This window comes from Paroedura picta, chromosome 9, assembly GCF_049243985.1.
Source record: "Paroedura picta isolate Pp20150507F chromosome 9, Ppicta_v3.0, whole genome shotgun sequence".
Classification (NCBI taxonomy): Eukaryota; Metazoa; Chordata; class Lepidosauria; order Squamata; family Gekkonidae; genus Paroedura; species Paroedura picta.
This window is the reverse complement of record NC_135377.1, coordinates 82,387,594-82,403,503: the sequence shown is the minus strand read 5'-3', so window position 1 is coordinate 82,403,503 and position 15,910 is coordinate 82,387,594. Positions and strand designations below refer to the sequence as shown.

At 44.8% G+C, this 15,910-nt stretch overlaps 1 protein-coding gene across 2 annotated transcripts in view; it reads left to right on the top strand.

The window, feature by feature from the left end:
• The window catches only part of ZCCHC2 (zinc finger CCHC-type containing 2), a 42,089-nt gene extending 27,247 nt beyond the window's left edge, over positions 1 to 14,842 (top strand). Inside the window, exons 12-14 of one of the 2 annotated variants that reach the window (XM_077353421.1) lie at positions 754 to 882; positions 10,578 to 11,987; positions 12,944 to 14,842. In XM_077353421.1, the coding sequence (XP_077209536.1) occupies positions 754 to 882; positions 10,578 to 11,987; positions 12,944 to 13,011 (1,607 nt within the window). In that variant the 3' untranslated portion in view covers positions 13,012 to 14,842. The remainder of the gene's footprint in view (positions 1 to 753; positions 883 to 10,577; positions 11,988 to 12,943) is intronic. The other variant, XM_077353422.1, reaches the window with a different exon arrangement.
• The last annotated feature ends 1,068 nt before the right edge of the window (positions 14,843 to 15,910 follow it).

Below are 15,910 nucleotides of genomic sequence, written 5' to 3'. Positions count from 1 at the left end.
CATGAAGATTAACAGAAGCATTAAAATTTCATAAACATGCCAGATAATACAATTTTATCAACAGTATTTTACAATAAATCAATAAAAATAAACTTAGTTACTACATATATTTCAGCTTCCCAAAACTTTCTATTCCTGCATGGCTTCAGAATTTCTGAACAAAATTTTATTTTCATCTATGCCATAGGACAGATGGCTTTTGAACTTATGTGAGTCATGGCAGGGCTGGTGCTTCAGAGAGGTGGCAGATATCTGCTGGTTTCTCCCCGTTGGCTACAAATTCCCTCCTGTGCATCTTAGAACTTTCATTTGAACTTTGGGAGTGGCATTTCAGGAGGCAGATGGAATTGTGACCCAAAGGGGGTGGCCATCCAAATCCTTTAGGTCAGCTCCTTCTTTTTGTGGTTATGTAGGACCCAAACCATTATTTTATCACAGGAAGATCAGATTATCAGAGTTGGAAATCCCACTATGAATCCCTTACTTTGTGTTTGTGCTCAAAGTAACTTTTAGAAACTCTGACATAGATGCTAATGTATCCTAATGATGTAAAGCTCTATAAGGGTTTTTAATTTTTACAATGGGGTTATATTTACATGTGTTAATTGTAAAATACAGTCAGAAAGGACTGTCTGTAGAGTGGTACATGAATGTACCTAGGCAGTGGGTGAAAAAATTCAGAAATAACACAGTTAATGCATACTAATCTTGTAGTGTTTGGCAATAACCTTGCTGATATCAAATTTCTTTTAGATTCAAATTTAGACATTACAATTGGACATGACACATGTGGAGAAACCTCTTCAGAGAGTTACAGTTCTCCTTCTAGTCCACGGCATGATGGAAGGGAAAGCTTTGAAAGTGAAGAAGAGAAAGACAGAGGTTGTATTTGTGGAGCATGTGTGTGTTTAAAATAATCTCGACACTCACAGATGATGGTACCTTAGGAGTATACAGGATCTCTTTAGTCCTCTTTTCATTTGGGTTGATATTAACGGTAAAACGTCAGGGGTAGAGTTCCACAACTTTTACTGTGGTATCATTAGAATATAATAAATTCAGAATTTGGGATTTTATGTACAGAATTACACTCATTTTGAGATCTACCATGTCTGTGTCACTGTCAGTAACTCCTCTCCCTAGCTGACTCATTACTATATTTGTAAGAACTACGTATATTCAAAAAACAGTATGCAGCATCTAGCCCTACCAAGCTCCTCTTGTTCTTCATGGTCTCTGTGCATCATGCTGATGGGGGGACTCAAGTGTGTCCAGATTCAAAATGGTAAACTTAAGAGCTAAGCTTAAGAACATTTTGGCACTGTCTCCACCTACTTGTTGGTAACATGCTTCTTGTTCAGCAGTTCTTCATTCAATGCCCTGAAGACATGAAGCATTTTTTGTACATATCTTATGAGAAAGGCTGTTTTTTCACTAATTGAAAGGAGGATGAAGAAACCTGTTACCTGGCAGTGATTTCTTTTTCCAACCTTTGGTGATCAGTTTTCCCCCCTTCCACTTTTTTCCTGCTCCTGTTTTTGAAACAGAAAACCTTTGGGCTAAAATCTTTTAAGCATTGCATCTTCTATGAGGACAGATTGTCTATTCGAGACTGTCAGGCCAAGTGTCTGTTTTGGGATAATAATATCAGGTCCATTCTTGGCATGATTGAAATTCATAACACAGGGACATCATATTTGACTCTCCTATCTACATTTTCTCATTGAAACTTCTCAGTGCTGCTCAGCTTTACCCAAGCATCAACTGTCTTCTTGAAAGCCAATGGTAGGATGAGCCCTTGGCTTTGGAAATGGCTGTCCCTTCTTCATCAGGGAAGGGTCCAGTTAGCTCCAGACATCCCTCTAAATGTAAACCTTTTCCTTCCTCTTACCCAAAGCAGGAGAAGAGAGGATAATGACTGTTAGAGGCTGACTTCCTCAACTTCCCTGGTGTCCACACCAGCAGTTCAGTTTGGCTCGCCACTTTGCAGATTGTGGAGGCAGGTCACTGGCAGTTGCTGTCCCTTTATGCAACTATGCTTAACTACATTCTGCGTCACTTACAGGGGAAATCTAAATCTGCATACAAGACTTCTCATTCAAGTTTTCAGTTCCAGAGTGGGTGATGCCTTTAAGTTGAGGAACGCAAATCCACTGCACATTCTGTGGACCCGTCACCTGATTTCAGTGGCTGTGGTCTTATTATTTGCCCGTGTTGGAGACTTAACTTCCATTTCTTCCTCTTGCTGTCCAGTTACTTCCTTTTCACGGAAACTTTATATAAGTCACAATTGTCAGTGCGGCACTCCAACGCTAAAGGGTCTTCCCAGAGTAGCTCTTGACCATTTCTCTCACTCCACTTAGACAAGCCTGTACTTCACAACCATCTTCTAGGGTCGGAATGCATTGCTGATGATGCCTGTGTCCTTAGCATCATTTCTATCACTTATGCTTTACATTTTCAGATAACGCCACCCACATTATTCTGCCCTTCCCTTTTTTTCTAGACGAAGGATGCCATCAACCCTGTTTTAGCCTCTCAAAAGGGGATGAGATTTTCCCCCACTTTCATGCTGCCAAAGAAATATGGTGGCTTGCACACAATCCTGAACCTTTGGTGGGTTAGCTGTTGCATCCTCAACAGAAAGGTTTGGATAGTCTCTTTGGGCACCATTTCCCCCTACTGGCCAAAGACATGTGTTGCATCAGTAGATCTAATGGATGTGTACTCCCATATTGGAATTGGACCACAGTATCATAAGTTGTGCATTTTGCAATCGCACTGTTAGTTTTCTGAAGCAGCCCATGTATTCTGCTCCGTTCCGTGCAACTGGAAGTCTCCACTACTGAAATAGATTTGCCTTCCATTTACCTTCCCTCTGGTGAAAAAGATCTTGACTAGAAGACTGGATAGTATGTTAGGAAGACATTTTGATGTCACGGAATGCAGGGTTCCTGTACATGCTTCCTCCTCTACGTGTTCTGGGTTTCTGGGTTATTGTCAAAATCACATGGGATATGACCAGCTGTGTACTTCTAATCCTCTTCTTACCTCACCATACTTGGTTTCCATCCATTCTTTGTCTCTGAACTGCCCTGAGCTGCAAGGAAGAGCGGTATAAAACTGTAATAAACAGAGGGATTTTTCTCAGCCTCCTACATTTCAGAATGGAGGCCTAATTCTAAAGCTAGACATCATTGAACTGAAGCTGACCATGTGGAGGACCTGACCCTCTGCTACTCTGCCTCTACCATATCCTTCTGAATTCCAGGAAACATTCCACAAAGTTTTCTGCCAAGTGGAAGCACTTCTACTTGTACTCGTCCTCTACAAGTCTGGCTCGTGCATATTGTACAGGATACTGTCTTCTATCCTTGCATGATTATCTCCTCCCTACATGTGCCTCTTGAACTAGTTCTGTTCTCACAGGCCTTTGTGTTCTTGGTTCATCTTCCATCTCTGTGTGCAGCGCCACATTGGGACTGTGCTGCTGTTGCAGAAGCTTTCTTTCTAGCTTAAAAACTTCAAAGAGGTGAACTGCCCATTTTGAAGCTGGAGCATTTGCAATATTCCTGCCCAATGTATCATGTGCTAAGGTGGCCACAGCCTTCCCTCAGTTCATTTTCACCAGCATGAGGATAGGAAACTTTCAATGGTACTCTATTGATGTTTGTCATCATTGTGGACAAAATAGATTCTTTTTTTCTCCAAGTAATGTTTTTCATGCCTTTGGGAGTCTGTCTTGTCGAAGGCATACCCAGGGGTAAAGCACGCTCTCCCTATCATGGTGTCCAAGGGACTGTTTTAAGAAATGTTCTAAAAGTGGAACAAAAATGATGTACATCAACAAGTGTGAGAACTGTCTCCTGTGCTTAGGAGAGCCCCAATTTGCCAGTGTGTTACCACGGAGGCTCAGTCAAATAGAGCCTCTAGGTTAAAAGCTGCACCATAGAAGAAAGTTATGTCCTCCTTGGCTCAGAACGATTCCAGGTTCAGGTAGGAATGTCTCCACTTTCCCCAGCCTCAACTACTGAACCCAGTTCTGGGCCCCTCTCAGTCCATTCAGTTCCTACAGTTCTATTATGATGGCTCCGATCTCTCCAAAGATGTTCAGTCTCCATGGAAGCAGAATCTAGGGGTCTGTGTTCACCCTTGCCAGGACCCTCAAGGTCCAACCACATTTGGAACCTCCTGTGAAGCAGCATAAGAAATCAAAGGAGAAAGCTGAGCTTGCACCCACGTAAGCCCCTGTTAAGGCTTCTAAGGGTCCAGGCCCTGAAAGGACGTCATCCTGGTTACCGTGCATACTCCACACTGGCCTCCTTTGTTGGCTCATTTTTGGATGCAGATGACAACCAACCTAGGATCTCTGCAGGACAGCCAGTATCTTCGGAATTGGAACCTCCTTAATCTTGGGAACCAGCAGGCCCTCCTCAGAATTCTCACTATATGTCACCATCCTACTTAAATAGATCGGCTGGACGTCGCTCTCAGATTCTGGAGAAGCATAACTTAAATACAGGAGGTTACATCAGGGATTCCCAAACGGGGCTCTAGTGAACCCTGGTGTTCCACAAGAGCTCCCCATGGGCTCTGCAGCTGGAGTTTGGCAACTCTAACAGGGCAGTTATTACTATATTAATATGCGACAGCCAAATATAGGTGGGGATAAGGTGATGGTAGACATCAATTCTGGTAACACAGGAGGAAAGAGGCGGCCTGGCAGTATCACTTGCTGTGATGTGGGAGTGGCCTGGCTGATGGCACTTAAGAAGACAGGTTACATCTAATGATGTGGCAGGGAGGCATGGTCAGCTGACATCACCTCTGGGGTTCCTCAAAGCCTGAAAAATCTTTCAAGGATTCCTCCATGGTCAGAAGGTTGAAAAGGCTGGGTTACCAATGGATGTCTGCTCCACATTGGTTCCATTCCAATCCCTGTACCATGAGCTGGAGGAAGAGGTCTCTGCAGCATCTTGTTATACCACTGAGAATACTTCAAGCCCATCAGCTGGTGATACTGTGGGCGACCAGACTCCAGCATTTCTAGGAAAGATCTCCATTTCGCTGGAGAATAGTGAATTTTGAGAATAGGGAAAGCCCTTGATAATGACTCCTCTACCAACAACTGTCTTGAAGGATAGAATTTTGAGTCGACTCTGTTCTGACACTCCAAGAACAGTTCACAGAAGAAATGCAAACCCATGGAACATGGAAAGTCACCATCTGCACACTTTGGGGAGGAAGTTTTATGCTTCACCCGCTCCCTTTCTGAGTTGCATATCATCAAGTAATTTGGGGAGGCTTCCAACTTTTCCTCTTGAAGAGTCTATTCCTGTATTTTGATAAGTTACCTGGAGACTCCAACTCCCAGGATAAATGTATGCAGTTTGAGTCAATTAACCTCTCCAAACAGGAGATTAACACAGGCAGGTGCAAATGCTTCAAATGTATCTGTCAGATCTATGGCCTCTTGCTATAGTTCTCCAGATACAAACGTGGCTATGCAACACTGCTCTCCCTCTAGATCTTTGCTGTAAAGTTTATTTATTTATTATTAAATTTATAGACTGCCACTTTCAGCCTAGCCAGCTTGTGGCAGTTTACATTACAATTACAATACAATATATAATACCTTTTACAGATTTTATGGCAGCAATTCAACAATCTACTCTCCTCTGAGGTCCCTCAGTTCTTCTGTTCACAGTTCTTGTGTTTCTCCAGATGACCCCAGGCGATGTTAGCCTAAGGGGGGTCCAGATCACAAGGCGAGAGGGGGACCTGATCCTGGCCTCAACTGAATGCCTGGCAGAAGAGCTCTGTCTTTACATGCCTTGTGTAACCCAGAGAGCTTTGTCAGGACCCTTAGCTCTTCTGGAAGCTCATTCCACCAGTTCGGGGCCAGGGCCAAACGCACTTCCTGGGGCCCCGGGACCACTAGCAAATTCATACCTGCAGAGCGGAGGGCCCTGCAGGAAGCATAAGCGGTGCCTCAGATAGGTGGGACCCAGGCCGTGTATAGCCTTAAAAGTCAAAACCAAGCCCTTGAATTTGATCCAGATGCTAACTGACAATTAGTGCAGCTGCTGCAGCATCAGTTGGACATGGGCTCTTCATGATGACCCAGTGCAATTTCTGGGTCAGGGACAAGGGTAGGCCCGCATAGAGTGAGTTACAGAAGTCTAATCTGGACGTGACCGTTGCATGGATGACTGTGGCCAGGTTGGGCGCTAGTAGCTGTGCTTGGCGGAGATGGAAACCACTGTTTGGGCTGCCTACGTGATCTGAGCCTCCATAGACAGGGAGGTGTCTAATATCACCCCCAAATTCCTGGCCACTGGTAGAGTTGATGACCTCTCCTTCAAGGGTTCAACTCATATACAGTCCACTAATTAGGCTCCTCTCCATTATGAAGAATTGCCAGGCAGCCAGATCATTATGTTCTCCTCAGCACTGACTTGGGAGACAATACTTCTCCTAAAGGCTACCTCCTTCTACAAGGGTCACAGGCAGCATCACCAGCCTTTGTGTATCCTCAATGCCCATTTCACTTGCTATAGTTTTGTCTGTAGCTCAGGAAAGTTATAGGTTAGAAATTGTTATCCCAACCCCCTTGCCTATCTGGATAACTCCTAACCAGAACTTAGAATTCAGTTAGGGGAACTTCTCCGGAAGGTTGAAGTGAACAGGTCCTAGGTGGACTTTACTCCCAGGGTTTCCATCCAAGTTTTTTTTCTAGATGAAAAAAAGGATGGTGGGCACAGGCTCCTCAGAAAATTCAGCTAGTTCTTTAAAAATTTCAAAGTTTAGAATGGTCTCGCTTTCCTCTGCGATTGAGTTCCTTGTCCCGAGTGTGTGGCTCTTGTACCTTCTTGATCTAAAGGATACCCACTTTCATATTTCACTCCACCAATCTCACCAGAAGTTTTAATGATTTAGATCAGCCTTTTTCAAAACTGTTTGACAATTAAGGAGTCCCTGAAATCATTTTTCAGGTTTTGAAAAGCCCCAGAGGTGATGTTAGCTGGCCATGCCTCCCTGTCACACCCCTGGAAATGACGTCACCACCTGTGTTTACAGGCAGGCTTGAGGAGGACTGGGGGGGGGGGAGACAGGAGGCAGTTTAAGGTGGGAGTAGGCGTGCAGGCTCTGCTCCCTCCAAGGCACAGGAACCATGAGAGAACTTACTCATGTTTGAGAGGAGAAAAGGGGAGCAGTGGAAGTGGACGGTTCCCTAACTTGTGGCCAAGTCTATTAAGGCAGGAGGGGAAAGGCCATAGATGCCCTCCCTGGTTGGGAATCCTGGTTTAGACAGAATTCTGTGGTGTTCCAGGACACTTTCTTCCTCTTCGGTCTGACGGTGGCATCTAGAGTTCATTATTAGGCGATGCCTCTTGTGGCGCAGGGTGGTAAGGCAGCAGAAATGCTCTCTGAAGCTGTCTGCCCATGAGGCTGGGAGTTTGATCCCAGCAGCCAGCTCAAGGTTGACTCAGCCTTCCATCCTTCCGAGGTCGGAAAAATGAGGACCCAGCTTGCTGGGGGATAAACGGTAATGACTGAGGAAGTGAATGGCAAACCACCCCGTATTGAGTCTGCCATGAAAACGCTAGAGGGCCCAAGGGTCAGACATGACTCGGTGCTTGCACAAGGGATACCTTTACCTTTAATGATGAATTGAGGAAAGTCCTGCTTTGAACCCTTTCAGCAAGTGCAGCTCATTGGTGCCTCCCTCCATGCCATCATATGAAGGGCCTTTTGCCCGCAGACATGTCCAAGAGCATTAAGGCAATGGTGTTAAGCTGTGCTAGAAAAAGTTGGCAACCAGGGACAACAACTTGAGCAGACCCACTACAAATTATCTGTCCAGGACAAGTGTATCAAAGGCAATGTGGACACCCGAGGTATCTTCAGGTACATTTGTTTACCACAGCTGAGTCTAAGAAAGCACTGGAGTTCTGCTCCCTGGCAGGCAGTGATCCAACTTCTTTGGGGGACATAGTCTAGATGCCTTGATCAGGCACACTGCTCTATATATTCCGTCCCTTCCTTCAAAGTTATAAGAAAAATACTAGCTGATCAGCTGAGTTGTATCTTAGTAGCTCTCTTCTGACCCGCCAGATCTGGTTCTTGGAACTGTTTACACCCAGCAGGCAAGGACTATGTACTATTTCTCCCTCTCCAAGATCTGCTTATGCATGGCCCACTGTAGCACCACGATGTAGCACCTTTTGATGGCATAGATTATTCAGTCAAGGGTGCTCCTCTCAGAGGGAATGAGATGTCTTGCTCCAAGCCCAACTAGGTATTTTTAGGGCAAGAAGTGTACTCTGAGTCCTGGATGTCTGCTAGACATGAACGCTGTTTTACCTGCCCGTTGTGATCTGGTTTTAGTGTCTTTAGTGAAGACCCCCACCTGGTGGCTATTCAGGTGTGGGGAATTACTGTTTTTGCTCACAGATTGGCCCAGTGCTATTTAAAAGGGCTGTCCAATGTCTTCCCCCCTTCCCCTTCCCCCTCCCCCACATACCCTGTACTGTCCCACAGTTGTTGCTATACTCAGTACTTGGCTAGAGTGATGAATTCTCCTTTTGGACCTCTAGCTGCCTACTCCATAACCTTTCCCTCAAGGAAGGCAGTGTTTTTAATGGAGGTTACTCGGTGGGAAGGGTCAGTCAATCTCCTTAAGGCATTCAGTAAGCAGGTTGTATTACTCCTGAGTCTAGACAGCCTGCTTAACATAGTTTCCTAGCTCCACCTAGCACAGGGAGTTGTCCTACCAGCATTTTCCCCTGCTTCAAGCTCAGAGGCAGAGAAGGCCCTGTATGTTAGGAGGGCCTAAACCATTTTGTAAGGACGAAACACCATTTGTTGTTGCGTCCGCAAGAAAGGCGATGCTGTCTCATCTCGGTCCATGTTCAGATGGGTGATGGCCATCTGTCCCTGTTACGGGGCATCCGGAGAGCCATGTTCTTGTGATGTGGAAGTGCCCTCCACCTGAGCATAGGGTGCTGCCTTTCATCAAGTTCACCTTCTGGACATCAGCAAGGCCGACAACCTGGATGACAGCCTTCAACCTTTGTATGTCATTGCTTCTTAAGCATTCAGGAGCCTGAAAGGACATGGCTTTTGCTCAAGCTGCACCGAACACCTTGTTCCAGTATGACCTGCTTGTTCCATCTACAGTGGTAACTGATAAGTCAGCTTGCTAATGTTCTCCCATCAGCGTGATGCACAGAGACCATGGAGAAGAACAGGCTGCTAACCTGTAACTGATGTTCTTTGATTCTGTGCAGTCACCCTCCTTGCAAGCAGATACTTCCTTTTTCTCTCCTGTTTTTGGGAAGAAGAACTCAGTGGAAAGTGCAGCTCCACCCTCTCTGAGCAAGCACATTGCTATTAGATGCTCCCAGCAGATGCAGCCAGTACTGCAAAGTTTCCTTAACTCTAGAAGTTTCTCAGGTTTAAACCTGTGCACACTCAGTTCCTATGAGCATGACTGCACAGATTCCTCAAAAGCACAAGTTACAGGTGTTCTTTTCTACATTCTGTTTGTTTTCCTAAAACACCGTGTGCCTGTGTTTAGAGTGTCTTGCCTTTGCTAACTCTTTAATGCAGGAGTAGTCAAACTGCGGCCCTCCAGATGGCTGGCAGGGGCTCATGGGAATTGTAGTCCATGGACATCTGGAGGGCTGCAGTTTGACTACCCCTGCTTTAGAGCAACAGGTAGCTTCTTGTTGCCTACAGCTTGGCCATTTACCTCATATAATCTTCTGGGTTTCACTGGTTCTTGCTTTTTATGAATCTTGATGATGATTTGTTAACTGAATGTAGAGAAGAGTACTGAGAAGGGAAAGCACGTAATATGAACGCTTAGTGCAAAACCATTCCCACCCTGCTCAAGTTTGGCTTGTTTTACAAATTCAGGCTGTTTTTGAATCTGTGCAACTTTTATGTCAAATATGTTATATGTTTCAGTTTTAACAAATGGACTTTCAGCAGTAAATTATTTTAGCCTTTTGCCTTCATCAATTAAAACTGGATTCCTGTGTATTTGTACATAACTGTTTAGTAGATCATCCAGTTGGAAGTTAATGCCTTAAACCAGTGGTCCCCAACCTTTCTGAGGTTGGGGACCGGCAGGGCATCGGGGTGCGGCCCGTGCGGCCCACGCCCACGCATCGGGCCGCGCCCACATGGGCGCGGCCGGCCCTGATTCCCTCTCCCTGCCCTCCCGCAGTAAGAAGCTTCCCGGGCCGCAAGCTTGCGGCCTGGGAAGTTTTTTACTGCAGGGGGGGGCGGGGAGAGGGAGCCGTGGCCCGGCACCATGGCCTTCACAGCCCGGCACCGGGCCGCAGCCCGCAGGTTGGGGACCACTGCCTTAAACATTAGCGTCCAGGGAATTTTGAAAAACACAGCAGTGGTGACAGAACTTGCCACACAATCATTACCTTCGTGCTGTGACACAGAGTTTATTACGAGTAGTAGTACTTCAAGTTGTAATGCTTGAAAATTTTATCCGTCTTGTTTCTGAGGTGCCTGTTCTGATGCATTTTTAATCATGCCTTGTTTCCCTGCAGACTCAGACAGCAATTCTGAAGATTCTGGCAACCCACATGTGTTGAGATTTGCAGCTTATAGCACTGGAGATATCAATAATTCACCTGCGCATATTTCCGTGAGATCACAAAATGGAAGTATTGCAGAAGATCCTCTAAGTTCACAGTTTCAGCATATTTCCTTCATGCACTGTATGATGCACAATGGTGCACAGAAAACAGAGACAGCAATCCCGCCATGTATGTCTCCTGAGGGAAAAACCTTGGGAATGGTTGATGGTGGTCCTGTTCCCCTTTCACCAATGAGAGAACCTGCAAACTCAGCTGTTGAGTCTGAAAAACACACTGAACTTCTTTCTTCCCCTTTGCCTGCCGCTTTCCTTCCATCCGCAATCCAGCCAGCAATGCACAGAATGAAAATCTCCTCACCGCAGACCCCCTCTGAAGGTTGCGCCGTTAGTGGTCTGCAGCAGCAAACAGGGAATTTAAGCATCGGCTCACCAAACACTGCCTTTATCCCAGTTCACAACCCAGGTAACTTTCCAGGATCCACAGTTTCTAATACAGACTCAATGTCCAAACCTGCATCCCACGTTGTGGGCCTAAATCAAATGGTGCCTCATGCTGAGGGAAACGCGGGAGTGATCCCTCAGCCTACCAGTCTAAAAGTAGTTGTTCCTACAGCTGGTCTCTCAACAGGACTTCCACCCGCTCCTTTTACTGTGCCAGTGACTCTTCATACTTCCAACCAGAATGCAGCTGTGCTGAACACTGTCTCCTCAACGCCACCTCCATCGTCCGGCCTGTGTGTCAGTCAAGTCCAGCCTACCGCTCCTCCAGCAGTGCCCACCCACACGCCAGGACCAGCCCCCAGCCCGAGCCCCGCGCTGACCCACAGCACTGCCCAGAGTGACAGCACCTCCTATATCAGTGCTGTCGGAAACACCAACGCCAACGGGACTCTGCTCTCTCCGCAGCAGCTGGGGTCTGGGCCGTGCGGGTCTTGTGGCCGCAGATGTAGCTGCGGGACCAATGGAAACCTTCAAGTGAACAGTTACTTCTATCATAACCCGCTTCACGGACAAGTCTACCGAGTCCCACCTTTCTTCCCTCTGCCGTCGCTTTGCAATGGCAGCTACCTCAATCAAGCACACCAGACAAACGGGACGCAAATTCCTTTTTACTTGCCTCGGGCCCCGTATGCAAACGGACTGATGCATGACCCAGTAATGGGGAGCCAGACCAACTATGGTATGCAGCAGATGGCAGGATATGGGCGGTTCTATCCGGTGTATCCAGCTCCAAATGTAGTTGCCAATGCTAATGGATCAGGGCCCAAGAAGAACGGGAATGTGTCCTGTTATAATTGTGGTCTTAGTGGGCACTATGCACAGGACTGTAAGCAGTCATCCATGGAAGCCAGTCAACCAGGTAATCATCACTCCCAACACAGTTGCTTCTGAGTTCACTTCTCTTATCAACCCTGCTGCCCCCTCTCCTGCTGCCCGTGGTTTGTATGACTGTGTGTGGTTGGCTGTGGTACCCATTTTGTAATTTGTAATAGGCCCAAATACTTACGTCATCCTAATGGGACAAAGGGAATTTTCACTGGCAACCAAGCGAGCTTGGCCGTAGCTGTCCTCAAGGAAAAACAAATCAGAACCAGCTTAGTGTATTTCCCTGGCTGTTAGAAGTTGTGCTGCCAAAATGTGACTCTGTGTTAGTGGCAGAACCCAAAGCAGTCGGAAGCAAACCCTTTTGGCTTTTAAGACAATGGCTCACACGTGTTTCATCATATGTTGGCTTGATCAAAGTAAAATGAGCCATTTGTACCTATGCATAACTAGATATTCAGTGGTCTTTCTCCTTTATCCTGGTAAATCAGAAATAGTTGTTAAAAAGGATGTAGATGTGCATATGTGTGAATAAGCTATTGAAGATAAGGGATGCCATCGTTTGCAAAATTTAAGTGTTTGCAGATGGTGAAAGTAATATATTTTTTTCTCTGTGCTTATTTCTGGAATATCTGCATCCTGAGAAATTTGAGAGGAAAATTCCAGTTTGCTAGCACTGGAATTCTGAAGCCATCTGCTCTTGGAGCTGACAACTTCAGAATTTCAGCTTGTTATTGAAATGGGTGGAAACACTTCAGAATTTGAAGACTGGTGTCCTCTTATTTGATTGACTTTCATTGTGAACAAATGTTTTTAGAATGACCTGTTTTATTTACAGACCAACTTTCAGGTAGGCTATACAACCTCAGAGCCTGCCTATGGATAGCAGAATAGCCTTTTGGGAGAAAAATGTTCACTTTGCTGCTTTGTAGCTTTTTATAACGTCATTCTAAGTGTAAGCAGTGACTTAGTAAGTTCTTTTTCCTATTCTAGGCACTTACAGATTGAGATATGCACCTCCCCCACCCCCTTCTAATGATACGTTGGATTCTGCTGACTGAAACCAAGTAACATTGCCTACATACCAAAATGCAGGTTGGGAAATCTGGGGAATTCTTTGGATTTGAGAGATTCCTTGTGCGTGTGTTTTGTTTTTGTAAATATTCTGTTGCATTTTCCCCCCATGGCTCATGAACTTCTGTTCTGATATGAAAGAAGAAAGCAGTTTTGCTCCTGGTCTGATTTGCATAAAGCATGTTGCTATCTCAGCCAATCAATCTGATGAGCATTTGAATGACTTGACTTTTGCACTGAAGACATAACACATGCAATGTTTACTGCATTTTTTAGAAAGTCATTTGACCTCTGACTACACTGGTTGAGCAGCCGTATTATGGTTGAAACTGACTGTGTCATGATCCCTAAAAGTCATCTTACCCTCCTCCTCATGCTGCTCTGAGTCTTCTCACCCTCCCTTGGCTGGGTCTGTGTGTCTCCCTGGGACGGGGTGGGATGTTCAGCCATTTATATGGACGCTGTCCATAACACTAGTAACTAAATTTTCTGTCTGTGAACCAATGGGGGCACTGGTTTCTTGTTAAACTGAAAACCCTCAACAGTACATATGCATTATCTGATATATAGCTCTTATGTGCCTAAATGAAAATACTTTGGATGGGGAAGGCTTAAAACAATGTGGACATTAACACTAATTTCTGAAATAGAAATCAGTTGAACAATTTCCCTTAGTTTTGTGTTTATTTTTTTAAAGCCTCTTGGTTCTAATTCTAAGTGGGGAGGGAAGGGGGCAGTCTGAATGTCTTCTTAGCTGGCATGTCCGCGTTTGTGGTGAGAGTTGGCAGTGAGGACCTTTTGTACTCTGGTTTGTCAGTACAAAACAAAATTACTTGATTTTTAACTTCTCCCCATCAGGCTGTTGCAGTGTGGTGTTTAGAATGTAAAATGGCTTATTTTGACCTGAACAGAAACCTGTGTGTATTCTGCAGAACCGAATTGGGTATTTCTATACCAGAACCAGTCTACCAAATAGCAATGTCACTTTCTTATGACAGTTTACCACTGTGTGATCACGGTATAATGTGAAAGACTCCAATGAGTGTGAAGATTTGATCATGTTTGTGTCATGTCTCCAACTTTAACGCTGCTGTATTTTATTTCTAAAAAGCCAATATATCCTAAATTGCTTCCAGGTAATAGTTTTGATTTCTTAAATGCACTGAATTTATCTGGAAGAAGACTTTTGACTGTTTGAAATGAACACTGAACTACCACCATTTGTGTATCCATAGGTATTAACATTCCTCACAATTCATAGCAGAAATATAGATTTTACTTATTTGAGAAAAGAAATTAGACATACAAGCAGCAGAACAAAGTCCATTTTGGGTTCAGTCAACCAACTGCTAAAGGAAAAAAACTTGAAAACTTGATTTATGACATTTCTTCATAGATAGCATTTATATTTATAGTACCAATGTATTTTGAAATTGTGGGAGTTAAAGGGGTAGATGAGAGCTTTAATTTAAAGAAAATTAGCATAGGAAATTATTTTGGTTAAAATATTTTATTTGCTCGGGGTATCTTGGACCATATTAAAATGAAATAACTGCTTCTGAGTTTAGTGAGGGTGTGAAAACACCAGTGGACTCGCATTCTGAATTATCTGCCAGTTTATGGGGCTTATTTTATGATTTAAGATACTGTACTGTAAATGGGAGGTACGTTGCCTTCTCTTTATTTGTATGTTTACCATATACTTTGATATTTGAAATGTTATGTACTGGAAAGGACACTTATATTTCTAGAACAGATTGGATTTTATGCAGCATTTTTCCTTGAATTAACAGCAATAAAAAGAGGGGGAAAAAATCACATCCGTGGATACTGTACTTAATTATTCATGACAGCACAATTGCCCGTTTCCTGGGCGAAGGCTGAAAAATTATCACCAACTTAGCCAGCTCCCACTATTCTAAACAAAACAGCAGCTGTTGGATGGAACTGTTCTCCAGTGAGTTGGGAAGAGGAAAAATAATTTCCTAACCAAGCTAATGCCTAGTTCATGGTATAAATACCCTAGAAACATTAGCTGTTGGTGAATGCATTACAGATGATGTGGGGTAATTGAGCCTTATTACTTTTGGGGGCAGGGGGTGGCTGTTCTCATACCATTCCCGGTTATACAAACTGCTTCCACCCATGCGGTCAGCTCAGACTAGGGTTGTGCGCGGCGACATCCGAATCGCTGTGGAGCCTGCGTGTGCACGCTGAGTTATGCACTGGTGCCCACGCCTCCCCTCCCCCCTCCCACGGTGTGGCACTGGCTGCAGCGGCCTGGAACGGCCGATTTGGATGCCACTTTGCACAACTTCCGACCTTCACCTTAATCTGTGGCATGCACATTTTCACGTGTGTGATGTTCCTTTAAACCGGCTGACACATCCAGATCTCTACTTCCTCCTTAGAGTAGTACCCTCTTTAGAACAGGATGTCTAGGAGAGATCACATCCACATTGAGGGGGGGGGGTATCACAGGGCTTTGTTGAAGCCTGGGCAGACTGCCCCTCTCTTCTCTATTGTGAATCAAAGAAGAGAATCCTTGGGCATAGAGGAGAGGGTTACTAATGGGGGCATAAGTAATACTGTTAATGTTTTAACTTTTGTATGTTGTTTTAATGTTGTCACCCTCCCTCAGTGATATTGGAAGGGCAAGATTATTATTAATTATTTTTTATTAAATCTTCAAGAGGAAATGGAAGCAGAGTACAAATGGCAGGAGAAATGGAGGAAACGGTGTCCACAAGTGAAAACTGAAAGCATCAAAATAAATAGGGGCGCACAGATCGACAAGGAGTTGCTATACGTGGCATGCTGTGTTGTTAACCACACCATAAGTAACCTGTATGGGAGGGTGGAGTTAAGGTTATGTATCTTACTGGA